The 27250-nt window shown below is 38.7% G+C and overlaps 1 protein-coding gene across 12 annotated transcripts in view; it reads right to left on the reverse strand.

The window, feature by feature from the left end:
• Positions 1-27250, reverse strand: part of ESRRG (estrogen related receptor gamma) — a 636910-nt gene that overhangs the window by 9544 nt on the left and 600116 nt on the right. For all 12 annotated transcript variants that reach the window (XM_082394904.1, XM_082394907.1, XM_082394897.1 and 9 more), the window contains one exon: positions 6783-7052. In XM_082394904.1, the coding sequence (XP_082251030.1) occupies positions 6783-7052 (270 nt within the window). The remainder of the gene's footprint in view (positions 1-6782; positions 7053-27250) is intronic.

The raw sequence follows: 27250 nt of genomic DNA on the forward strand, positions 1-27250 counted from the left end.
CATTATAAAACATACGGAAGTGATGACTGTAAAAGTCAGGACAGGATAGGGGTTACTTTTGTGAGAAGGGAAGGGAGAGCGACTGGGACAGATGCAAAGTTATATTTCTTGACCTTGCTTATATATTCATTGCGGTAGGCAGCAAAACGGTCCCAAAGATATCTGGATAGTCCAACCCTGCAACCTAAATGTTACCTTGTATGGCAAAACGGACTTTGCAGCTGTGATTTAGGATCTTGATATGGGAACAGTATCCTAGATTATCCAGGTGGGCCTTCAGTGAAATCAAAAGTGTCCTTATAAGAGGGAGGAAAAGGAAGAAGAAGGCAGTGTCGCCAATGAAGCAAAATGGTACAGGGCTGGCTCTGAAGAGGCAGGAAGGTGCGATGAGCCAAGGAATGCAAGGAACATCACAGTAGAAGCTGGAAAAGGCCAGGTATCAGATTCTCCCCTAGAGCCTCCAGAGGGAGAGTGGCCCTGTCCACACCTTCTCATGAACCTGGTGAAACTGATCATGGACCACTGACCTCCTGAACTGTAGGAGAATAAATAAGCGTGGTTTAGAGCCACCAAGAGGTGGTGATTTGTTAGAGGAACTAATACACTTATTAAGTCACACATTTCTTTTTGTATGTGTGTGTGTTTTACATTAAATTGGTGAGAGAGCTAGAGAGAGAGGTAGTGAGAAACTTGATGAAAAGGTCCCTTCTAGAAAGTAGTGAGTTGAACAGAATTCCTATCAAGACTACAGAAACACTTGTCAGAAACACCAAGGAAGCTGTTCATATATCAAGTAGAGTGTTGGCTCATAAAACCTTTTAGGTCTTTTCTAACCCAGAGAAGTTATAATTCTAATATTGGAAATAGACATAATAATTCTGATTTTGTGCCTAACCATGGTGAGAAGAACAGGACTTCTGATTTTACAGCTTTCCATTGAGACACACATTTTTTTTTTGGAGGCCTGTTTTCCTCATTTCTTGCTCTGGCTATCAAGTCTGCTTTCTCTTACATTTACATCAATCACACAAGTCACTCTCCTACTGTATTTATATAAAATGTTGAATCACAGAAAACCCTTGTGGCCCACAGTTTCTTTCCTCCAGGCTTCCCTCTCGAATCCCAAATTATTGTTGTTTGTTCTGTTTACCTCACATAATTTCCCTGCTAGGTCTTTTCTATTACGCTGCAAGTACTCAAGGCCTTCCCTCTCCCTCCAGTATCTTACACTTTTCTAGAACTTTCTAACTCCTGTTACTAGAAGTGATAAAGACAATGACACCCAAGAAGTGAATCTTGATACCACCTTGGGTGGTAAATATTTCAACCTTTCACAACATCCTAAATGCTCTGTACCATGCCAATGACCTTTTATAACAGATTGCTCATTATCTTAAGACCTATACATGAAAATGGTGCTATATTATGTCAACTCCTAGAAGTAAAGCAACTATAGAGGATTTTATGTGCTTATAATGCAGGATGGAAGCACAGAGACACTTGTAGCAAATATTTCCCATGTTACATAAAGGCATAGTGATCATTGAGCCTGCTAAGAAACATTCAGGAACCAGCCTTATTTTCTACATAAAATTTTGAAATATCACAGTGTGCATGAAATGTAAGGGCTGCATTAAATTAAAAAACAATCTACTTCCCAGACATATTATCTAAAATAAAATTAAAATAATTCAAGCAGTGATGACTGATATGGGCATAAACCAAAGAGAAGCAGACTAGGAGATGGAAAGGCATAATTCTGACTTCTTATTTATCTTATAGAATAAGATACTGGTTTGGGTAAAAGTTAAGAATAAATTTCTACCTGCCACAAAGGACCTATCCATATTCATTTCTTACAAAATGCTATAAGCTGGTAAACATTTTGTTTTCGATTCTTTTTGTCACTTTCCTGAGTGGTTTTATACCACTATAGCTCCACGAAGACAGCAAGATAAAGGAACTGGGGACAAAATTCTAAACTAAACTTAAAACACTAATTTAGGGTGGCAGATGTGAAATTGCACTGGCTAGCATCTTATTCATTGACCCTTTTAAAGACATGGTATACATGTATTTGTGAAATAGAAATATTAATAGCTTATTAATAGCAAGGGACTGAGGGTCCAACCCTCTGTCTCAAAGCAGCCACACATCTTTATCAGCTCACTTCCATTACCTGTAAAATGATACTGGATATGTCTACCCAAACAGGCATCTGTGGAAATCAAAAGAGATTCCCCAGCAGAGGCTAAAAACTAAAACAGAAATGTCTACAGAAAGATTCTAAAACAGGATAATCTCTTGACCAATAGCTAAAACTATCTCCTGAGTACCAAATCAGCAAACTCAGTCAAAATTTCAGTAAAATTGTTTGAGGGCCCAGTAGATACTAAAGAACTGAAGAGGTGTTTTTACTTTTATACTAGTTGTTTAGATCCGTGAAGATGTTAATATTTCTATATTACAAATTTAGCACAAACACACACCACACACAAAACATATGACCAAGCCACACACAAAATATAAGTCCAAACTCACCACCCTCTCTTAAAAGTAACTGAGATTAAAATTTTAGGCCAGTTAGGAGATGTTAGATGTTATTGAATTCATCTGCCTCATTTTACAGAGAAGAAAACAGTTACGTGGATAAATGATGCATTCTCAAAGGAGGTGAAATTTGGAATTGGAGAGTAGAAAAAACCCTCTCTTTTTAGGTAAAATTCACACATATGCAGTACATAAACAGATGCAGTGTATATCTGTGATATTAATACTTCATTGGGGACCTATTAGGAAAAACATATCGAAAAAGCCTACCCTAAGAGGAGAGAGAATGAAATAAGATTGAGAACCACTAGTCCAAACTTGTATGAGGGTCCAAATACGCTGATTAAATACGGCCCCCATTCCACTCCCCGACAGAAATCATAGACTTTTTGAAATTTTTTGAAATTACACCACATTCTGCACATATACCATTTGTCCTTGAGAACAAAATACTGTCATGAGATGAGAATAATTACTGATGATTTAAAATTGATGACCAAAATATTATTTGCAGCTTTATATCAATAGATGCTATTACTCCAGAGGTACTATGCAGAAGTAAAAAGAAAATTCAACTTAAATATGTAGATTCTACTTATTCTCACATGGGCTGGGCTCACAGGGCTCTAGGTTGGGGGTGGGTCTGGGGTGACAACAGTCGGGTTGTGAGGGGCAGCTATGGGGTTGAAGGTCTTGTGACTTAAGCCAAAGAGAATGATCCGACTAAAAGCGATTCTTAATCTTAAACTGCTTTTAATCTTCCACTATGTAAAGGTAAGTATATTACCTTGGGGCCAGTAATAATAGTTTCAAACAAATTTTAGACATAAGAATCAATAGAACCAATTAAGAGAACAGAATCACGAGCTATAATCTTACCCAAAATGCTGGCAGTAATATTTCACTATATTTTCCCATGAAGACATAAAATTAATTCTAGAATCAGAGAATTCCCCAAATGGAAAGAATTCTAGAGATTAGTCTAAACCTCTTGGTGTACGTGTGGGAAAGCCGGGGCCTTACGATGACAATGTTAAAATTGTGACCTAGATTGTCCTCTTTAAATTCAGTCCCACAGAGATGTATCGGGGATGCAGTATTTCTCAAAAGGCTGTTGGCGCTCCAAAATAGAGAGTATGTAGTTTAAGTGAGTCAGTTAGTTTCTTACCTGCAAAAATCAGTGGAACAATTATTTAGGGTTTTTGAAGATCTGAATGTGATAATTACAGTATTAGCTCATGATATATTGGTTTTTTTGGCTATGTACCTGAAGATAGGGAATACACTTCCAATGGCTTTCTGGTGTTATAAATATTCCTGAATTCATATGTGACAGAAACATAGCTACAAAAAATATGACAGCCATTATCGGGAAGCCAATTCCCTGTTTCCCAAGCATAAGCACAACATTTATAATTATTGAATAAAGACAGATGTTTAAAATAAGCTGAAATTTAGATTAATGAGACAATGGTTGTTTACACCTACAGCCATACGGGGAACGCTGATAATAATTCACAAAAAGCAATTTGAGACACGAAAGATATAAAACACACTGGCTTCATTTTAAAAATAATTAACCAAGTAAATGTTGTACGTTAGAATCACTATATGATTTCCAAATAAAAATTCTTCCCAAACCATCACTGCAAAATCTTTCATCTAATTATGAGAGGTACTTATATAAATCACACTAGTTTTTTTTTTTCTCCGCCAAAAGTCTCTTATGTTAATCTAAAATTTCTAAATACTAAAAGAAAATCTACAAGCTTTTTGCATGTTTACGAAAAGCATTAAAATATTTTCATATTGTTGTGCTTGAGCAGCTTAAGAAACACAGGTTCCCGGCAAGATTGAATCTGCAACTTTACTGCTGTCCTCCAAGTAACGGTAAAAAAATGGAATAAAATAGCATCATATTGACAGTCTCAAACAAAATGCCTTTCTGAGTGGTTTATCCCAAGGTAAAATGGTGGGGCTTGCAGGTTGGGTGGATGAGAGAAAGGCCATATTTATACAGCACAGGAGAGGTGGCACAATTTAGACATTAAAATAGTCCCTATAGGACTTAGTCATTACTCCTTTATTATGGACTCTGATTCAATTAATTTTCCTTGGTATTGAGATGCTGAAAAAATGTTAGAATTACTCACAGGAGAATTTTGTAAGGTGGAGAAATTTTTAAGAAAAAAAAAATGCTACAGAATACTATGCTAGAAAAAAGAGAGGGTTTGTTTGACTATTTCTGGCTGTTAATACAAGAAAAATAAACTGGCTAGTTCTTTAAACTTTTTAATCACCAGTCATTGCTTGAAAGTAGGTCACCTCCTCCGCCTCACAGCAGAGAATGTGGAATACAAATATCTATATAGCAAAACATTAATGATTATACTTCTAAACAGCAGCAACAGAAATGCTGCTACTAAGTAATTCAGGTAAACTAAATAATAATCCATAGCCATAAAGTATACATCTAACATCCAAAAGTATAGAATTTTAACAATTTTGATGATAAAGTTTTAGCATTGCTCAGCATTCATGATTAGTTAATAATTCACAAAAAGCAATTTAAGTCACAAAAGATATAAAACACACTGGCTTCATTTTAAAAATGATTAACCAAGTAAATGTTTTACATGAGAATCACTATATGATTTCCAAATAAAAATTCTTCCCAAACCATCACTGCAAAATCTTTCATCTAATTACGAGAGGTGCTCTAATGGGAAGTCCATGCAAGCTAATAAATTCTCAGAAAATTTCTATCCCATCTCCCACTTTGGTTTTCGAGAGAGCAGGGCACGGGGTTCCTCAGGGTTTGTGACAATGATGCCATTTGTCATACAGAATCATATTTTACAGTTTCGCAGGGGAGTAAGCGAGAAGTGAATGGTGTTATAAGGAAGAGGGGTACCTTCGCCATTAAAAGTGTGAAATGCTAAATGCCATTATGAAGACAAATAGGAAAGTACAACTTCATTGTTGAAAACAATTCCCCTCCTATCAGTCCAAGGATTCATGCATCAATATTGTAGATGAACTGTTAATTACAAAATCAATTAAAAATTATTTCTAAAAACAGTCACGCGTCCCTGGCTCTCATGGGGGCAATTTGGGCAGAAGGTCTCATCTCACTAGGACCACGCCAAATCACAAAGTCGTCATCCACAAGTAAGCAAAAGCAATCTGGTTTTTCATTTTTCAGCGCGGCTGAGCCCAGTCTGAGATTGATCGTCACATATGGCCCCAGAAAACAAACTGTCAATACCTTGAATGCTGCAGAATTTGAACAAATAGCCGTCCGCCCATTCAAGCCACTCATTGCATCCCATTTAACAGATTATATTGACAGTTTCCTTCTTGTAATTAAAGGGAAAACTACTGGCCGGCAACCAAGATAAAGTTCAAAGATAGGGTCAAAACAAAAGCAGATGGAGGGGCACGGTGTGAGTGTCAATGGTACCTAGCATCAGAGCGTGTTATTGACATGCAGGTATCTAAAGATCAGCACGTCATTAAGGAGGGATCTATCCTGGACTTTATGCAAACGCTAAGAGAGACTTAAGACCACAATCAAGCATCAGGAGAGGCACAAAGGGGAAAACAACAAAGCACCAACGATTTTTACTTATCAGAGGTTGCTCCCTATTTTAGTACATTTCAGTTCTCATGTAAAGACCATTTATTCTCATAATTCTTAACCCTTACTGCATAGGTGATACCCTTGAGGGAAATACTCCTTCAGCAGAACTTGACTTTTAGAGAATTCCAGAATGGAAGAAAACAGAGTATTCTCTGATAACCAAAGTGAAAAGCAACACTACATATATTATTCCAATTACAAAATTTGCATTTTGGGGGGGCGGGGGAATGATTTGTATTTGTAACTCACACTTATTTCCACTTGTGCAAACAAGACAAAGGAGCTAATTTGGTCCTGAGTGTCCATTTACACCACTTGCACATGAGTTTTTGCCTTGCCATGGTTCATGTTAGTAAGTGAATTAGGTGGTAGAAGTGTAACAGCTTTTAATAAACAAATAAAATAAAAATAATTCCCTTTAAGTTGATATTTCTTTTCTTCTAACTTTTCACTAGAAAGCTACAATGACTATAATTTTGCTGACTCAAACTTTACAACTGGGTCTAGCAAATCCCTGAAGAAGAAGTTAAGGGAAGGGGTAAAACTGACATTAGAAACTATAACAACGGGCCATTGTCAATATGCCAACCTGAATTAGCAAGAGCGATTGCTTTGAGGGTGACAAATTCTTCTTTCTCAAGCTTCATGCTCTTGTATTTCTTTACCAGCTGCAGGATAGCATTATTTAGGTCAAGAAGGCCTGCTAATTTGGACTGGTCTTCATCCATTATATAATCGTCTGCATAGACAAGTTCATCCTCAAAGGAAAGAGATCGGTACACGACACCAAGGATCAAAATTTCCATCCAAGCGCTCTGCAGAAGGCTCATCTGGTCCGCCAGGGACAGCGTGGAGAAGCCTGCAAGGGAAGATGGGCAGATCGAGTTACTTTAAAGCCATCATTTCATAATACAACGTTAGTTTCATATGGTAGTCGTCTTCTACATCAGTGCTCAAAATTATGCTGAGCTTTGATTAGCCACTCTTAAAGTTTCCCCTGATCATTTTGCCAATGGCAAAGTAAAAGTCACAAACCAGCTTCAACTTGTTGGCATTTTCTCAAGGTTTTATAGACACAGCTGAGAGGAATATAATAGAAAAGAAGTTTTGTTTCTTTCACTTGAGAAGAAAATACTGTGTAATCTTGAAATACACTTGATTTCTAGCGGAAGTCTTCACGACTGTCTTACAGGAAGTCAAACTTTCAACTACCTCATCTCTAAAAACTACTATTGATAAACACCATGAAAGTAAAAAACCAAAAGCCTCAAATAAAGGAAAACAAACAATATAGGCCACACAGTAGAGTGCAATTTGGAACCATTTCTCTGTAATAGTCACAAGCACAGTGAGTATTGAGGATGCTTACACCCAAAAGAGCCTTCTTAACTGGATATTTTGCCCCCCTGATATTTAGCATCAATTCCTGTTTTAAATGGTGATTATTGGTATAAAAGAGGGTAGAATATTTTGCAGCCTGGCCTCCTCACCAAATAGAGAAGCCACAATTCATTCTTGATATTAAGATCCAGTTATTAAGAAAAGTTAAATATGGAGGCAACGAGGTGTGATGGACAGGATATGAGCAGAGCCCTTGAATACTGGCTCCACTGAGCTACTGGCTGCTTCACCTTGAACAAGACAATTTCCTTGTACCTTAATTTTTGTTTTGGGGAAATATAAAATAAAACCCAGCAAAACACTAATATATAATATGCATTCCATAAGTATAGCTATATGATATATTATTTTTATCTGAAATACCTGGATGACTGTTTCAATCCTTTACAAAAATCTGGTCTGCATTTATGCATAGATGTCTAAAGTCCCTTCTGAACTCGAGAAAACACAAGCAAAAAAAAAAAAAAAAATTAAAAAGAAAACGTGGTTCAAGAGGGAAGGATGAAGTAGTACAATTAAACTTACCTAAGACTAAAGATATATATTTAAATTTTAGAGGAATTAGACCCAGACTCTAAAAGGAAGTCTTAGTGGAGAAACCTGATGATCAACCACATACTTCTTCCTAAAAAAAGAAATGTTTCTTAAAACTTCACTTTCATTTCCAAGGTTATGCTCAGGAATTCCAAGGGTGACCAACCATCTCTATGGTTTTTGAGGACAATGGTACCATGATTTAAGGTCCTGCTACCAATAATTCTACAGAAGGAAGGAAACATTAATATTGCAACTTGTGATATTAGCAACTACAGCATGATAAAGAAAATGAAATGATTTCCTGGCCCGCTGGAGAAAACTAGTGGTTTGCCATTTGGCACCATTAACTACAAGTGTTTAATAAAATCATCAAGAGGGATTAGTCAAGCTTTTCTTAAGGGGTCTTAGGGCCCATGTAAAAAGCATTTCTTTCATTTTTTTATCAAGCCGCTTACACATTATTTAACTGATCTTCTTTTAGACTGGCTATGTCTTTTTTTCCCTTTTTTTCCATTCTTTTTTTTTTTTGTCATTGCAATGTGAGGTTACATTAATAAATATCCTCTTGGCATTAGAGATGTAACAACTTTTAACAGGGTTTCAAAAGAGAAAAATAATGAGCTAATCTGAGTAGGTGTGGTTCCATTTGCTCTTGAGGTTGTTTTACAACAAACAAACCAAAAAACAAACAAACCAAAATACAAACAAACAATATTGCTCTTTTTTTCTATTCCCCCATCGCAAGAAAAAGATGTCATGCAAATTCAAATATCTAAGCTCAGAAAAGGGACGAAGTAGGAATTTCTTTTGTAAATGAAGCAGACGAAAACATAATCATCTAGAAAGTTCTGAGCAGAAAGGGACGGGTATTTTCCATTTGCCTTCGTTTCCTTGTTCCTTTTCACGCTCCCAAGCAGCAGTTTTTCTGCAGCAGCAGATGGATGGAGCGCGTAGCCTGCAGCACCTTCCTGTGACAGCCCTATTCTCCCTCCCAGACGCTGCTGTTAGTAAATAGATTTACACATTCTCCAATCTCCACACATCTTTCTGCCGAATAATTAAAAGCAGGATGATTAGTTTATTGAGTGGAAGGAGGAACTTTTTTATTGAGGTCCATCCACGATTTTATCAGGGCCAGCACTTTTACGGTTGTCAGGAGGATGCAGGCATCCAATTTTTCTTATCTGCCTGATTAATACAAACGCTGTTTCAGGACGCATTAATTAACAGATACAAATCTACGTTCTCATGGAAGGATCAATACGGAGAAGAAAAGAGGCATCAATGTGAATTTAGTGCTGATGATGGAGAAGGCACACTATCGACATTTACGTGCACGGAAACTTTAAAGTTGCGCGGGGGCCCCTTTGTCCCTGTGATTTACAAATGAACAATTTTTCAGCCATAACAATGTTTCACACATTTCTTGGGGGTTTAATTAAGCAAAAAACAATAACATTTCATTTTTTTAGGTTGATCCTGCAATTTGATTCTTCTAGGTGGATGGCTCTGTGTGTGAGAGTGTAAACCAAACTTTTCCTTTCAATTCTTAATGAAATAAAAGGAAGGAAAAGGGTAAAGAAAAGGTTCTCCTTTTTTGGGGGGCAGGTTGGTGAGCACATAAAGATGGATATAGCACAAAAGGTCTGTTGGATTGCCTCAAGTCTATTTCAAGCTGATTAGAGGAGGTATAATTTTTGCAAAACCATAGGGAAAAGAAGACAACCCATGCTTTACACAATATAAAAACGTCTGGACTTTTTTTTTTATCTCTTCTTGGTCTAGAAATAGCTGAATCCCAACAGTTTAACCCTTTCCTCCCAAACCTCTGCAATCTAGAAACTGTCACAAAGAGCTGTCCAGCCCAAATGCCTGGATAACAGCCTTGTTAAACAGCCTTGTTATGATCTAGCTGTGTTCACCTGAGCACTAAGGAGGCTGAATACATAATCGAGATGATATTTTAATTCCTCAAAAATTTTCTCCCTGGCCTTGAGGAGTGCTAGTTCTATTTTACATTCATAAAGACACGTGGATAAAATGATAATTTTATCAGTAGTCCTGAGCAAAGTATAACAACCTAAATGACCAAGATCTAGATGAAAATGCATATTTTAATAAACTGAGTCTAAGGAATTTTCTAAAAACACTATGGCTCCATTGGCACACACATGCTTGCATCCAAATGATAATTACTTGTTTGTGCTTTTACTGGGCATTTAGTGGTGTTTTATAGCTCTCAGGCTACAAGTTCGAGGTCCTCAGCATCTATAACCTTTAGCTATCTTTGGAGAGAAACCTCCTTCCGAAGTGAAATAAAACATGCTTTGCAGTGGTGTCATTGGAACTTCATGTTTTGTACATCCCAGGATCTTAATCTTTGGTGTGTGACAGGTTATAGTTTTAAATGTTCAGCCATATTACAGCTTTTTAAAATACACTGGTATCATGGCACCTTTTTTTCTTCCCCAGCTCCAGCCCATTCCATGCATTTCGCTGACAACCCTGATCTCTCTTCATCTCCAGCCTAGGATCAGTGCCCTTTAATGTATCTCAGGCATTCTGCGGGCAGAATGACTCGCTACCTTAACCCACAGTTAAGTAGCGTGTTTATCTGCAGTACAGTGGGCTCCAAATAAACCAGATGACATTTGGGAATAACATCATTTGGAAGGATTGGAAAGCTTCTCAAGAGGCAGGTACCCCTGAAGTAATAGGCTGGAAGAAACCATGTTTTGTGCCAACCCTCTTTCCTTCTTCTACTGGAAACTTCGGAGGTTGACAGTGGTGCTATGGTACTTGTCAAGCGCTTTTATTTATTTATTTTTTCTTAGCCCAGCCAACTGATGCACTTTGCAGTCAACTTACAAAAAAGGCTAAGCATTTGAAAGTGTGAAGGGCAAAAAATATCTGACGGCTAGTCTTCAAAAATACACTTTCATTTCAGAAAGCATAAATGTTTATTTCCTGAACAGAGTGTTGACAGAAATAGGCTGCCGTGGAGGCATTTGGGTTTAACCCCTGCTAGGCATTTTCTTCTCAGCTGCTTCATTGAAACAGAACAAGGCTTTTAAATCTTCAGGGTGTCTGTTAATATCACTTAATCATGGCATTGATTTGCCCGCCCACAGTTTTTTGAACGGTAGTGTCTCTGTTCCACCAAAAGTGGACACTTTTCAGCAAATAGCATAGCATGCTAAAATTATAATTCTGTCGTAATGACTCACTGAGATCACAAACGAAGTTCACTGAGAGAAGCTGACTGAGCAACATGGTGTCAGCTAGATTCTTCTTCTCCCGAATAAATAAACCTAGCGTGGACAGGAGCTAGGGGAGAAAAGAATGACAACAGCACAAGAATTTGGTCTTAGTTATCAATAAATGCACAGATGCAGAAGCCTTGTTAGTGATAAACTTACTCTCTCTTTTTAAGTCAGCTGTTCTTCTCAAATAGGAGCAGACATATCATTTGTTCTATGATTCACAAAAAAAAACACACAGCGCTGGGGCTTGTAAAATATATATAAATTAAGACCTTTTTTCTCTTTTTTTCATAGAGATGGACTTCATGGATTGGAACTCAGTAGAGGCTAGAGGCAAGCAGCTACAGACGGTCCAGTGCCAAAGTGAAAGCTGGAATATCCACTTGGATCTACCGGCAGCATTTTATTTAAACATTTTCTTTATAAAAGATGATAATAATTATCTCTATTATAATATCTCTTTATTATATTAGTACCTAAGCATTAGATACAATACATACAATGCTACCCTTTTGAACCTTTATACTGTTAGCCTGACCCAGATATCAATAATTGAGATTCAATAACAATTGGTTCGGGTGAAATATAAGAATAACTGACAAAAATGGGATCACTCCTTTCATCCCAATTTGATCATTTGTTTTAACATTTGTGGATTCCATAAGATAGCTGTTTCTTTAATTCTGTTTTCATACTCCAAGTAGGGTTCACAGAGATTTTATGGAGCCATTATTTTGAAATAGTGGCTTCACGGGACAAATGTGAAAATCTGAAAGACAGAACTCAGATTCAAAAATTACTCTATATCTATTTGGGAGAACTGACCACCATCTATACAGTTTAGTAGAAGATCTGGATAGTTGCGATAAACTAAAGAAGGAGAGAATAGAATTGGACAGGTAGTATCCCCCAGTCCAGGGCACAATTATCACTATTCACCGAGCTTACAGGTTCGACTGGCCACTGACCACTCATGCTGATTATGCGAACAGCCAACTAAGTTTGCAATTAGCCCACTCCTGGGCACCGAAATTGAAAACACGCCCCCATACCCCCATGGCACTGGTGAAATGCTTTAACAATTGTCTCTTATTTCCCAGTCCAGCTTGCTAGAAAAATTAAAAGTGTAACAGCAGCTAAGGAAAAATATTCCCAGGTGGCAGCATAGGAAAGCCTCAAAATGATGATAGGAATTTTTTGTTGGTTTGTTTGTTTTTGTGAGTGGGCAGTTTTAAACAATTGCCAAGCTTCTTTGAAAAAAGGACCAGATAGAGGGCAGAAGAATGCAAAATAAGAACACAGAGAACATCTACAGGGAGGGTACAGCTTCTCTTTGCAAGTCCCACTTACCTACCCCCTCTGAATGCCTACAGAGGAGTAAATAATTCCCTTAGTCTTTCCCAAACTCCTTCTGACCTGGCCTCAACTTTACTTCTCTCCTTTCATCTAAACCAAGAAGAAAGACAAATTGTTGGGGAGCATGGAGGCGAGGATGGAGAAGCTGCTTTCAAGGAGGGACATCTAATAGCTTTCTTTTCCTACAAGGTTTTTTTTTACTAGTTGAAAACAAGAAAGTTCTGCCTGGAAAGCTCTCCTTTTTGATGTGACTTAAATTTGTTTGGCCATGAAGAAAAAAGGAAGGCAGCGCCATATGATATAGGACTCTTAAAAAAAAAATCTTATAAAAGGGTATTGTCAGTTTCACTTTGGGATTAGATGGATACAGAGGAGGGAAAAGCATCATTTTGAAGCTACATTTCTGATTTGGAAGAAAAAGAAACTGTGCTTGAATCTGCCTTGCTTTCCCCAGTGGGACTCATCAAGAAATATCATCATCGTGTGTTACAGAGCATGGACCAGTTGTCCAAGGAAAATCAGTCCAGCCTGGGCACCAGATGTGCAGGCACCATCCTCTTCAGGAAATTCCCAAGGAGTTTTTATCAAATTTGGTCTAATTCTTGATGTAAAAGTCAAACCTCCAAAATAAACACAAATCGACTCTGTCTTGAACTTTGGGGATCTGTAAGGCTGACAGACATTTCCACAGACTTTTGAAGAGCATGTAGGAGACTTATAATGTCAAATACCCAAAAGCTAAGGGTTTACTGCTGTGGAGTGATAGATGAGGGAAGAGGCTGGTGTGGGGAGCAGTGACCTTGAGGTCGGGGGATCTGGGTTATGGTTCTACCCTCGCTACGACCAACGGTGTTAACCTGGTCCCCGCTGTAAGCTGACTTGTGGCCCTCCAAAAGCTATTGGAATCCTAACTCCCAGGACTGTGAATGTGACCTTATTTGGAAACAGGGTCTTTCTAGATGATCAAGTTAAGATGAGGTCATTAGGGTGCGTCCTAATCTAATCTGACTGTAACTTCACAAAAAGGGTGAAATTTAGACTCAGAGACAGACACAAACAGAGGGAAAACAATGTGAAGATACACAGGATGAACGCCATCTACAAGCCAAGGGATGCTGGAGGCTACCCGAAGCTAGAAGAAAGGGATGGAACACATCCTTCCTCATGGCGCTCAGAAGGAACCGACCCTCCAGACACCTTGATCTCAGACTTCCAGCCTCCAGAACTGGAAGACAACTGTGAGACAGTTGTTTCTCCCATCCAGTTTGTGGTACTTTGTTATAGCAGCCCCAGCAAACAAATACAGACCCACAGCTGACTCTTCATCTGTCAAATGTGAAATGTGGACCAAACATCTCTGAAGGATCTTCCAGCTCCAATGCTGTCTGACTCAGAATAACAAACTGAGAGCTACTTACATGAAGCATGAAGCACAAGGCCGTGTGGGTATCGGTGAGCACTTCCCACAAACATCACTGGATTGGGAATAAGTCAACCTGGCATGGGGTGCCACCTCTGCTACCAACTAATCATGTGACTCAACTTCTCCAATTCCTGCTTTCTCATGGGAAGGTGGCAAAAATCTTCCCAAAGTTTGGGTCTAGCCCTACGTTATTTAGGTTTCCAATGGTTCCACTGTAACCATTGATATTTAGTGCCTCTGTGATAAGTAAAGCACCGTCCTCAGAACCATGAGATGGTACAATGCCTGCCCTCTATAACTCTACAGTTTAGTAAAAGTAGATCAGAGCACAATGAGGAGAAGTAGGTAGGCGCCATAAAGAATGATCAAGGTGAATGTAAATGCAGAGGAGGAAAGATGGGTGTTTGGTTGGACACATCCTCCCAAATGTACCCAACACTTTCTCTCCTTTTCTTCCTCCGTGGTTTTGATTTGGGCCTCCATCTGCTCTTTTGGGATACAGGGACACCAAAATCCTTATGTCTGGTGTTTCCTTTTTCCATCCTACCTGTGGCTACTCAAGCATTCTTTCAAATATGAAATCTAATTATGCTATTCGCTGATCAAAACACTTTATTGGCTTCCACATCTCCTGAAGGACAAAACTGAAACTCTCTGGCACAATATGAAATGTCTTTCACTATGTGGCCCTTCTCTCCCTTTCCTGCCATACTTCCTGAAAAATCCTCCCCTGGGAAGTCCTCCGTAGATGGCTTAACACCTTGAAAATTGAGCCCATTTTCCCAACCCCAATGACAAACCCCACAGCTTCACTACTTCCCAGATTAACAGCATCACCACCCACCAGCTGCCTCACTCCTAGCCTTTCAGGGATCTATCACCAAGTTTTCTCTTTTTGTAGTTCCGACATCAAGTGCACACATTTCTTTCCATCCCTACTGTCCTTATCAGTGTTCCTATGTAGCATCCAGGGGCATTGACAGTTGTTAAGTTGTAAAACGGGATAGTGGAGCTCAAGGTAAAGACATAAGCCAGTAAAGGAGTGGGTGTGATGATGTGCTGCCTAACAGGTATATCTGTACCCTTCTCAGTGTGTTCCATGATCTCTGAGCTCTTAACAGTGGAGACCTTCTCTTCTTTGCTCCCTGCTATATCCCCAGCACCTCCATCACTGCCTGCCACATAGCATGTGCTCAATAAATATGTGCCCAAGGAATGAATGGAGAGAAAATTCCTTAACAACTCATGGACTGCCTTTCAACAAGAATGGAAGGCTAGCAATAATATTCCAGAGAAATAAAAATTCCAGATACCAGGTCCCTCTCCCTCTCCACAAAAATATTTGAATGCTTAACAAAAAAAGTTGCCTAATGTTTTTTCATAATTCTGCAAGTGTTTATTAAGGCACCGATTATACATAAAGCTCTGCTTATAAGTGCCTATATAGTATATAGGATTTTCTCTGGAGCCACTTAAACTCTGATAAAGTCCTGCCTAAATTTCTCAACCTCAGCCAGTTCTTTTTTAATTTGTAATTAAAGTTGACATTTTAATCATATGGCCTAACTACTTTCTCCTATATTTACAAATAACTATTCATAACAGATTCTGTGATAATGCCATGACTTTTTTTTTTTATTATTTACAAGTATCTGTAATTAATTTCTCTACTTTACCCTAGTTGTATAATTATTTTGACAACGTGTAAATTTATTATCTGGAGCTAGTATTTTAATCCTCTGAAATCCTAACTTAGGTCAGGAATGAAAGAAAAAGCTCACTGCTTCTTTCTACTTGCGGGAATCAAAATCTGTATGTCTACAGTTTTTACATAAATTCTTAGGAGACTCCAAATCTAGCTTTGGTAAAGTCCAAGTAACTGATAAAGACACTTTTTACACTTAAAAAAAAAAAAAAAAGGCAAGCAGATTGAGAAATCCTGTATTTTTTTTTTTTTTTTATCATTATGGGTTTCCTCTTCCTAAATGAAAAACATCAAAGAAAAGGAAATGCAATAAAAATGCATTCACATAGGGCATCTCCCTCTCAGTCCATTTTAGAACAATGGGTTCTCACTAAGTAAATACTCACTTGTCAGAGGTATCTGCAACATGACAGCCATTGGGCAGCAGCGAGGGAGTGAGGTGGCTTCCCACTTTAAAGCAGCAAATTAGACATTTACAAACAGCGAAGATGGTACTTGTCGGTTATGACCTTTCACTGTGTCTGTACAAGTAGGTGCTAATGTAATTTAAATGCCATTTAGACGTGTTTCAGGTTGATCAAACTGGTTTGTATAGCCATTCTTATGTAATAATTTTGAAGGGGAACCCTTTCCACCTGCTGTAGGAACAAGAATAGCTAGAGACAGCCCTATGCAAATATCTGGGCAAGTGAAGGAGGATCATTTACGTTAAGAAAAATCAAGTTGGACCTTGAGGAAATCAAGCAGGGGGCCAAAAATATTTTTAATAAGTCAGGTAGTCAGTTCACATTATTTTTGTGTGAACTTTGTTTTACCATATTTTGTACATAGCTATTTAGCTGAGAGTTTGGATTTGTGGGCACACAAATTATGTCTCTTGGAGACCATAATTTTTCATTTAGAATAGAAATATGGGAGGAAACACAAGATGAATTTTGCTAACATAAATTTTCAGATCAAAGTATATGTTTTTTTCACCATCCAAAGTTTTAATAAACTAACAAATAAGTTATTAATAAAGCATGTCATTTGTCAGAGTTTAGCAAGAGAGAGATGTGCCTCTAATCCTGTTTAGAATTGTTGGAAAAACAATCCCAACTATAATTTGGGGTTAACTTTTTTTGTTAAACAACACATTATTGGCATTTTTACTTTCCTTTATAATTTCTAATATTTGATGTTTAATCTGTGTTTCTGACCCCAAAATATAGTTTAAATTAAAAAGAAATTTTTGTGAGTTTTCTTTTGTCCACATGGAACGTAATAACTTTTTTAAAAAGATGAACTGCTTCTTGTGGGAACATTCAACCATTAAAGGAAATCTATAAATAGCAACTTAGCCATGGCTACTTCGTTTTGTTATTTGTGAAATAACATAATATTCTGATATTGAAGAATCTAAAAGCATATTCCACATATTGAATAAAATAGGAGTAAGCTGTTGCAGTAGATAAATATATATATTTATATACATTAAATAACTCAGTTTTATATATATATATATATACACACACACACACACACACTATATACATATAAAACTACATAGAGTTCATATATATATGAATGAGTTAATAAAATGAAAAAATGAGAAGGGAAGGAGAAATGATCAACCCACCCTAATCTGATTTTGGATTAAATGCTGCCTATCCAAGAAACGTAAGTGTTCAAAGTTTCTCCCAATGCACCTGCTTGCATAAATGAAGGCAGAGTTGCTGCCTTATGGCTCAGGGTATTTAGTCAAAGGAGTCTTTTTGTTACCTTTTTCCCATTTGTGAAGGCCACACCTACACACACGTGAAGGCACAGAATGATGGTGGCATCGTGAAAAACTGGGTGATTTCCTGAGCTCACCTAAAAATTTGCAAATTTTATTTCAGCTACCAATTACAAAAGAATAGAGTTGTGATCATCTTGTGTGCTTTCACTTAAAGGACTAAGAATTGATTCTCTCTGGGATCTCTACGAGAAAATCACCTTTAATTTCTATATTAATTTTATATAACGTGCCCTCAAATCTTTTCAAATATGCCTAATTAGTCCCTTGATATAGAAACACAAATTCCAACAAGAGCCCTAATTATTAGACTTTCTGTTTGTGGAATTAACATTAATTTCTCCCCTTTTCTCACACTTACTACCTACAAGTGAAGCAGAAAAAAAGGAAAAAAAAAAAGAAAATCCTTCAGGTGTGCTTTTCTTGATTTTCCCCAGGTAGAAAGATACTACAACTCAGTGTCTCCAACATATGCCCTGGAAGGAAGAGAGGCAGAAAACAAAACAAAACAACCCAGGAGGTCTTCTGCATAAACACAAGTTAAAGGATTTACAGCTCAGGCCATTAAAAACAAAGTGTCATACGTATTGATGAACGAACTTAGAAGATATAATGTTATCCATGAGATGCATGCCACAGATGTGAAATTATAGCACCCTGACCCTGAAACTCCACATTCAAATAATATTAGAAATCGTCACTATCTGTGCTTAAAGACCTGGGCATAATTTGTGCTCTGGACAGCATGGAAAAACAGCAACTCTGAATTTCTAGCCCTGAGAGTTCGGTTTAAAGTCAGGTTCTCACACTATTTTTCTCTGGGGCTAATGAAGATCTGTTTACAAATATTTACTCCCAAGTTCACGGCTGGTGTTTGCTGGCTCAAGCCGAGCTAAGTCATTACGGCTTTGGTACAGGATCCACTGGGGAGGCTACCAGTTATCTTCTCATTGACAACAGAGGCAACCCCTTCGATTCCTCTCTGCCTCCCCTTCTTCCTCTCTACACTGCCCCCCGATTTGGATAACTGGCCAAGTTAAAAAGAAACAAAAAACGTGAAACAACACAGCTCTTGGAATTTCTCAACCACATGAATGCAGAATCGTTATCAGTCGTGAAATGCTGCCTGTCCTATTTACCACGGATACATAATATACAAACCAAACCTGCAAACCTGCACCTCCTATAATAACTCTTTCGAGACACTCTTCCATTCAAAAGTAGAATGGAGGAGGGAGATGCAGCTGCTGTAAAAGGCTCTCACGTTGTAATTCCTCTCCTCCCGAAATGAACGAGAGAACCCACTGCACAGCCTCTCAGTCTCCCTGCTTTGATCTGTTGGGAAGGATATTTATCTCTGTATTCACTATCTCACCTCTCCCCTTTGCTGTGACCAATCCCTTTCATGTCACTGAGATCCTGCAAGTAGATCCAGGAAATCCTAGAAATTCCTGTATGAGGTTGATTCAAGGAAATAAGCAAAGGGTTATTAAATAAGAGTTACCATCCAGGGATGAATCTTGTTGGAAGTTGCACTGTTTCCTAACTCCATTTGAGTAGCAGTAAGGCTACCTCTGCAGGCAGAGACTCTTAAGCGTCTGCAACAGTCCAAAATGAAAGAGGGGGGAAAAAAAAGGAAGAAAAAAAGCTGCCTGATTCTAATACACCTAATTAGCCATCGGCAGACTCTTAATTGCATACATTAGGATGATTCCATAGTGGAGATTAATTCTAAATATACCCAAGCAGCTGGTTAAGATGCCATGGATTACAGTGTGGACTGTACTTTTCCACTTAATTAGATATCAAAATTAAGCAGCAACAAGCATTTTGACATAACGGGGATCAAGCCGCTGCTTGGTATCCCAGAGCTGCACTAAAATGACCGCTAAACAGAGCCGCACAGATGGAGAGATATTAAATGCCGCACTGGAAAGTAATTTCAAATAATAAAATATCAATATTTACATTTTAATTACCCCTACTGAGAGCCGCTCTGTCATTTTCACTATTGCCGACGCAGCAAGGGGTAGTGAAATGACATTGCAGCTCTGGCTGCAATGACTATTTTGTTTCCATTAAAGAATGACAAGTGTTTTAGAGGCAGTGACACTCGGTGTGTGAACAAGAATGACAGCAGATCAGAAAATTCCTATTAAGGGACTAAATGCCTCAACAAGAGAATTGACTCTGAGCAGCAACTCTTCCTTGAAGCACATAATCCTTTCCAAATTTTCTGCTGAAAGTTTATTATTGGGGATGCCCAAGGGAAGCTTTAGTCTCCCATGAAATATTTAGATCGGTAAAAGGTTATATGATGATTGCCAATTTAAAAACAATAATACTTGACGTGAACAAATATCCAGGAGTTCTGTGTAAATCAAAGATGTTAGGGGTTTCTTTTTAAAATTTTCTGTCATTGAAATTGACAATACCATTGATCACATTTCCTTGGAACGTATCTATTTTCTATCAAATACATGGATGAAAGCTTGGGATATGGCTTAGAATCATCATAATAAAAATGCTGGGCTTGTTTGCCCTAGCTTTTCATTAGTATTTGGTTGTAGGCAACCATCTCAATCACAATTTTCTTGACATGGAAAATAAAGTAAAAACGGGTCACAATTTGTATGGGTAAATGCATACCCATGTGCGTGTATGCTACAGATTTTTCTTTAGCTTTTATTACTATTTAAAAATGGCAAAGTCCTAGCGGCTCTTAGAGACCCTCCCCAAATTTAATTACTCTTTACGGGGTGCAAAGATGAGATTATGGAAAAAAAAATAAAAGGTATATATGAGATGTGACATGTTGCATTCACAGGATAATAAATGAAAACAGTAAACTCTTCCTTTGGGGATGACTGTCAAAACTGTAGAGCTCTTGAAAGAATTTTAATGCCTCAGGATATGAGAGAGTGTATAAGAGAAACTCCTTGGTCACTACAGCAGGCAGTTAACTGACCCCCTATCTCAGAGCCTGCATTTATTTAATGTGTAGAGATGAACAACCATAAATGTGATGAATGGCTATAGCGGGAGCCTGAATAGAATTTTTCAAAGAAGAGAAAAGGGAAGTTGGGGAGTGATATAGACCCTTAGCCCTCTTCTACTCCCAATCCTTTTAAAATACCAGTTTTGAAGTTGGAATAAAAACTTGATAACAGGCATGGTAGACTAATGCCAATTCTCTAACTAGGAGATGTTCCTCTTAACACAAAAATGAAAGTGCCTAGGAAAGTATTTCTTAAGCATCCCTAATGCTTTTAGGAGAAGACAGATCCCCATTTCTCAGCTACCAGCACCTTTTAATTTCTGAAAGAGCCACGGTTGAAAATCTTAATTAATTGTTCCATACTGCTTCAGGATCATTATGCAATGTAATAAAGGCCGTGTAATTATGAAATTTTACAGCCATTACCAAGGCTGATGGCTCGTATTTCATCCTCAGCTGGACCCGATGGCTTTTAGGCACTCGGCTCCCCTTTGATGAACTACAGACAGATCTATCAGGCCCAAACAATATCCAGGCGAGGCAGCTATAATAGCTACCTACAGATGAAGCCATAGATAAAGATAAACTATAAATCTACACACACAAATGCAGGCACATCGCCTGGGGATGACAGAGAGAGGATGAGACACTTGGGAGAGGCAGGCGCTCCCACGAAGGTGGCCTCCTGCGCCTCTTCTGCATTCACTCCAGAATAGGTTGGATTTCATAAAAGACAGTGAAACCCAAGTGTACGTCTCCTTTATTCTCTGTATCTCTAAATAAAATGAGAGAAGGCAGGGGTGTGAGAGTGTATCCATGGGCATGGTGCTTAGTGCCTTATTTAAAGGGCAGAAGCTACTCAGATATGCTAACGTCCATTTCAGTGGTGGAAAAAAAAAAGGTTAGATATTTAGAATTCTTTTTTTTTTTTTTGCCCGAACATAGCACTAATACAGCAATCCAAAATAAGCACACTACAACAAATTAGAGTGTAGCTCATGAGTACCTTTTTTAGAGATGTGAACATTTAAAAAAATAAGTCAAGAACAACAAAAAGCCACACTGAAAGGCAGACAGGGAAAATATAATTATATTCATGTATAACTAAAACTTTTGTAGCTCAAAAGTATTTTTCATTTTGGCATGTAATAATCCATACAGCCATAAAACTATGGTCTGCTTAATATATCAGTATTTGCAACATCTCTCTTTTTTGTGAATTAATGTAGTTCCTTTTAAACAACAAGTTAAATGGAAAAGGTCCATTGAGGAGGTTCATTTGACAACCGTGAGTGCTACACTCCAGGGAACATCGAGTTCAACTCTGCCTTTGGGATATGGCGGCGACTTCAGTCCTTATGATGGCATCAGCCTCATGCTGGCTCATTTCATGAACATAACCAGACAGCAAGTCTGTAACATATCCAGGGGGAAAAAAAGCCCATCTGAGGGTCAATCCAATTCAAGCTGCAAGCTACAATGGTGGACCATGTCGGGCAAGAAAGAAAAGTAGCAGGATGTACCTAGGGTGATTTTGAGATTGAAAACTGGCAGCGGGTAGGGTGTATGTGTACAGAAGAGGGCTGGTGCACATTAAAAAGGATGTAAGATCGGTTTAAGTGGCATTATTAAGTCTCTGGAAAGCACAGCTTGAAACTGTTCACTAAAGTATGGATTAAGAGTGAGAAAAACTGGTTTCAGTACAATCTCATCTACTAACTAGCTGTGTAACCTTGAGCTAGTCACTGAATTGCTCAGTTTCCTTATCCTAAACAAAGTTGATTGACCAGATGCTCTAGTCTACTGTACATTCCAGATTGGACATTCCATTATTTTTGATGTTCTTTGTTTTGGGGCAGAACAAGTGTGGACCCAAAACATCCCTTCCATATACAAATGGTTGGTCTCCCTGCCTGAATTCCTTTCTAGGCTTGACTGTATTTTATTTTGCCAATGTGATCTCACCTCCCTTTTTTTTTTTTTTTTTCTTGAGAAATAGAGAACGTTGGGTATAGATACCCTTGACCTACTTCTCCTTCTCATCTGTACGAGGACCAATTCCTAACACCTTCCTGCTTGTCTCTGAAGAAAAGAGATCGCTCCTTCTTCCCAAGGAAGGAATTTAGTCCCTTCTGCCCCCTCTCCTCCTCCCTGAAATGCTCCGCATACCCTCTGGCACTTGTCACACGTCTTTCTCTTGGTCTTCCTGCTTTGTTTTGTGTTGATCCTTTCCACGTGATACTTTCCATAATTCTGTGTGGCTTTTCCTCTTTTCCCTCTACCTGCTCTCCATTTCTATGGGTGTAACAAGCCTGGAATACCAGCATACACTTCTCCCAAAAGAGCTAGACTTTTATAGCTCCAACTCCCTGCAGCCATCGCCACTGAAACATACCACAGGCAACTCACCTCAAAATATCTACAACTGACCTCATTCCCTGCCCCCTCTAACTTACCCCAATGGATTCCCTAGAGCACCTCCATCAAACACTCAACAAGATATAATCAAAGTTTTGGAGCGATATTTGACTCTTCTCCCATGTCCAACTGTTCCTATGAAATATCTTTGGGTTCCATCTCTTATTTCCAGTCCTACGGCCTAATCCCACCCTTCATTATCTTCCCCCTGAACTGAACTCGTGGTTTCCCTGACTCAAATCTCACCCCTTCTACATCTACAATTAAGCAGGGATCATCTCTTCTCTGCTCTTATGATTTCTCTCTGTGAGAGAATCCTTTGGAATCCTCATGGAATCCTTCCTAGTCAGGGCTCAATTTACCATTCTTTATTTCTCGTTAAGAATGATGGTGAAGATAAAAATCTGTAAAATTTATTCAGGACTTACTATGTGCCAGGCATTATGCTAAATACTTCCATTTATGGAGTGCCCAGGCATTAGGGATTCAACAAAAGACAAAGTACTTGCCCTCTGGGGGTTTACATTCAGGAGGGCAGGGGGTGAGAAAATAAATAAAAATACAGCAGGTGGTAAAATAGTAGCACAATGGAGGAAACAGCCACAAAACAGAGGCAAAAAATAGGCACCAGAGAAGGGGTGAAGGGGAGGAGTTATGTTAAGCAGGGCTGTCAAGGAAAGGGTCCCTGATATAGGACCTCTGAGCAGAGCTCTGAGGAGAGGAGAGAGCAGGTCTGCATCCCTCTGTGGATGAGCATCCCAGGCAGGCGGAATGGCAAAGACACCCTTGCTGGAGGAGGAGGCTTCTTTTTGTGGTTCAGAGGCCAGTGTGGCTGGGGAGGAAGAGGAGGAGACAACAGTGTTGGTGGGGCCGTGGGAACTGGCATGTCACAAAGGCTTTGCAACTTTTTGCAAACTTTTGCAGCTTTTACTTTGAGAGAGAGGAGAAGCCACTGGGGGCTTTGGGCAAAGAGGAGACAGAACCTGACTTGCATTTTAAAAAGATGACCGAGTGCAGGAGAGCAATGAGGCCGCTGCAAGCATTTCATTCTCACCTTAAGGAGCAACTGCTATTCTCTTTCCCACTTTCCACATGAGGCAACTGAGATAGCAAACCCACTCCAGGTCACATGGCTCAAAGTATTAGAGTTACAGCCATAAAAAAGAATGAAATAATGCCATTTGCAGCAATATGAATGGACCTAGAGATGATCATACTAAGTGAAGGAGGTCAGAAAGAGAAAGACAAATATCATATGATACCACTTATATGTGGAATCTAAAATATGACACAAATGAACCTATCTAGGAAACAGAAACAGAATCACAGACACAGAGAACACAATTGTGGTTGCCAAAGGGCAGGGGGCAGCAGGGAGGGATGGAGTGGGAGTTTGAGATTAGCAGATGCAAACTATTATTTATATGGATAACTGAATCACTTTGCTGTACACACCAGAAAATAACACCACATTTTAAATCAACTATACTTCAATTAAACACATTTTTTAAAAAAGCCCTAGAGCTACAATTTGCACACATGCCATCTGAGTCCAGAATCTGTAACTGAACCACCATGCAGCGTGGTTCTCTTCCTATGTTCCCATCATCATTTATTCTTTTCCAAACAAGCCACACTGACTTCTGTGCTTTCGTTATTTCTCCCTCCCTCCCTCCCTCTCTCCCTCCTTCCCTTCCTTCCTTCCTTTTTTCCTTTCTTTCCCTTCTTTCCTTCCTTCCTTCCCTCTCCTTTCTTTCCTTCCTTTCTTTCTTTTCCTTCCTCCCTCCATTCTTCCTTCCTCCTTTCCTTCTTTCCTTTTCTTTTCCTTCCTTCCTTCCTCCCTCCCTCCCTCCCTCCCTCCCTCCCTCTCTCTCTCTTTCTTTGGCCATGCCACGCTGGTGGGATCTCAGTTCCCCAACCAGGGATTGAACCCAGGCCACGGCAGTGAAAGCCTGGAATCCTAACCACTAGGCCACCAGGAAACTCCAGCTATTTCTTTACCTTAGTGTAGAATGCCTTTTCCCTTCCTTTCTGTAGGGCAGATGTCTCTTCAACCATCCATACCTCTCTGAAATATTTTCCTCTAAGTATTTCCCTAATGACCTTAGGGAGAGTGATACCTCCTTCTCTACAGCTTTCTCCTCCACTACTTTGCCCATCATCCTGTTGTGTTGACACTACTGAAGTCATGATCTTTTCTGTGATATCAAACCACTTATTCATCATGGTATCCCCAGGGCTTAGTACATAGGAACAGTTTTGTTTTTTTAACTGAAATATTTGTATGTGTGTGTGTGTGTGTGTGTGTGTGTGTGTGTGTGTGTGTGTATGCCCAAACTTTGCATGGTCTCAGGACCTAAATAGTCTTAATCCATGTTTGGGAAAAATAACCAAAGAAATGAGTGGTGGGAAGGGAGAGTGGTCACAGCTTGGGTGAAGGCACAAGCAGTGAGTGTGTGAGACTAGCTAAGAGCAAAAGGGCTAAAGAGCTTCCTGATACCTATGCCCCACCCCCGTCCCATTACTGCTCCCGCACTCCCCCCAAAAGGCTGGAAATTAGAACACAGTGAAGGCTTTCCTCTGCTGCTGCCCAGCGAGAGGTGACTCAGACAGCTGAGTAATTCCTCAAGGGGAATACAGGATAAGCTTGAGAAGCTGGAAGAGTTTTGAGAGCGAAAAAGCAGCAAATGCATCCCTTCGCCCAGAAAGAACATGCTAAAAACCTCTTAAAAGGACCCTAAGCATCGTCCTATTCCCCAGCTTAACACCAAGCTACTGCCCCACATGCTTGGGTTTAATTCTCCAGCGTGCCAGGCACCCCATTAACAGCGAAATTGTTTCAAGATAACTCTGAAAAGCTAAATGCCACAGCAGGACGATGTTACCAGGTGTTTATTGAACAAAGTACATAAGAGCACAGGATACAAAGCCCTGGAAATAGTCTTAAAAATTATCATATTGAAAATGCTCATTTAAAAGATGAGGAAGCTGACACCCTCAGGAAAACAAATGCCATCATCATATGAGACACGTCACGTCAGTTAACAAAGAAATTTGAAATAGACCCTATTTCCCCTTCCCTCATCGTTCTGGGATATACTGTCTGGCCACATTGCATGTAGAATTTATGTATTTTCTTATTTCTAGCATATCTCATCCCTAAGATAGAGGAGCCTTGTAAGCGTTCTCCCTTCTTAACACTTCCTGTAGAATTCAGCTACTGCTATTTTCATGTTCTGAAGAACCTCGGCAAAGTCAACGGACTCAGCAATTCATATAGAATGAAATGGGAGTAAACTTCCATATTCTATGCAAATGAAAACTTTTATAGATTTGTTATACATGTTTTTCACTTATCACCTATTTTTGATTAGAACAAAGAGGTATTACAGACTCGTCATTTAAGTGTCCAACTGAGGCTGCCATGGCCATGCACAAAGGACTGTATTTAATTTTTCAACTGGTCTATCTTTTACGCCACAAAGGAGGCGCTCAAATATTCACTAAATGTATAAACTCACAAGAGCAAGCTGTCTATATCAGTCAATACCACGTTTGAAATAATGATGTGTTTTCAGACATCTAATTTCTAAATTCAATTTTAATATAAATAAAATTGCTATTTGCAGCAACATGGATGGACCTGGAGAATATTATACTGAGTGAAGTAAGTCAGACAGAGAAAGACAAATATTATATGATATCACTTATATGTGGAATCTAAAAAATAATACAAGTGAATCTATATACAAAACAGAAACAGATTCACAGACACAGAAAACAAACTCATAGTTACCAAAGGGGAAAAGGGGTGGGAGGGATAAATTAGGAGTATGATAATAACAGATACAAACTACTGTACATAAAATATATAAGCAATAAGGATTTACTGTATAGCACAGGGAACTATATTCAATATCTTATAATAACCTATAAACAAAACAATCTGAAAAAAATATATATATATATAACTAAATCACTTTGCTGTACACCTGAAACTAACATGATATTGTAATCAACTACACTTCAGTAAAAAAAAAATATTCACAAGGAACTTGGCATTTAACAATTAACAGTAAAGGTATCACTGTAATAGTGCTACATGCTAAACTCTGTTTCAGTTTCTCTAGGATCAAGTCCTGGAAAGTATTTGAGCAATTGAACTAGAGGAGAAACAAT

This window comes from Balaenoptera borealis (assembly GCF_965194805.1).
Source record: "Balaenoptera borealis genome assembly, chromosome: 1".
Taxonomy (NCBI): Eukaryota; Metazoa; Chordata; class Mammalia; order Artiodactyla; family Balaenopteridae; genus Balaenoptera; species Balaenoptera borealis.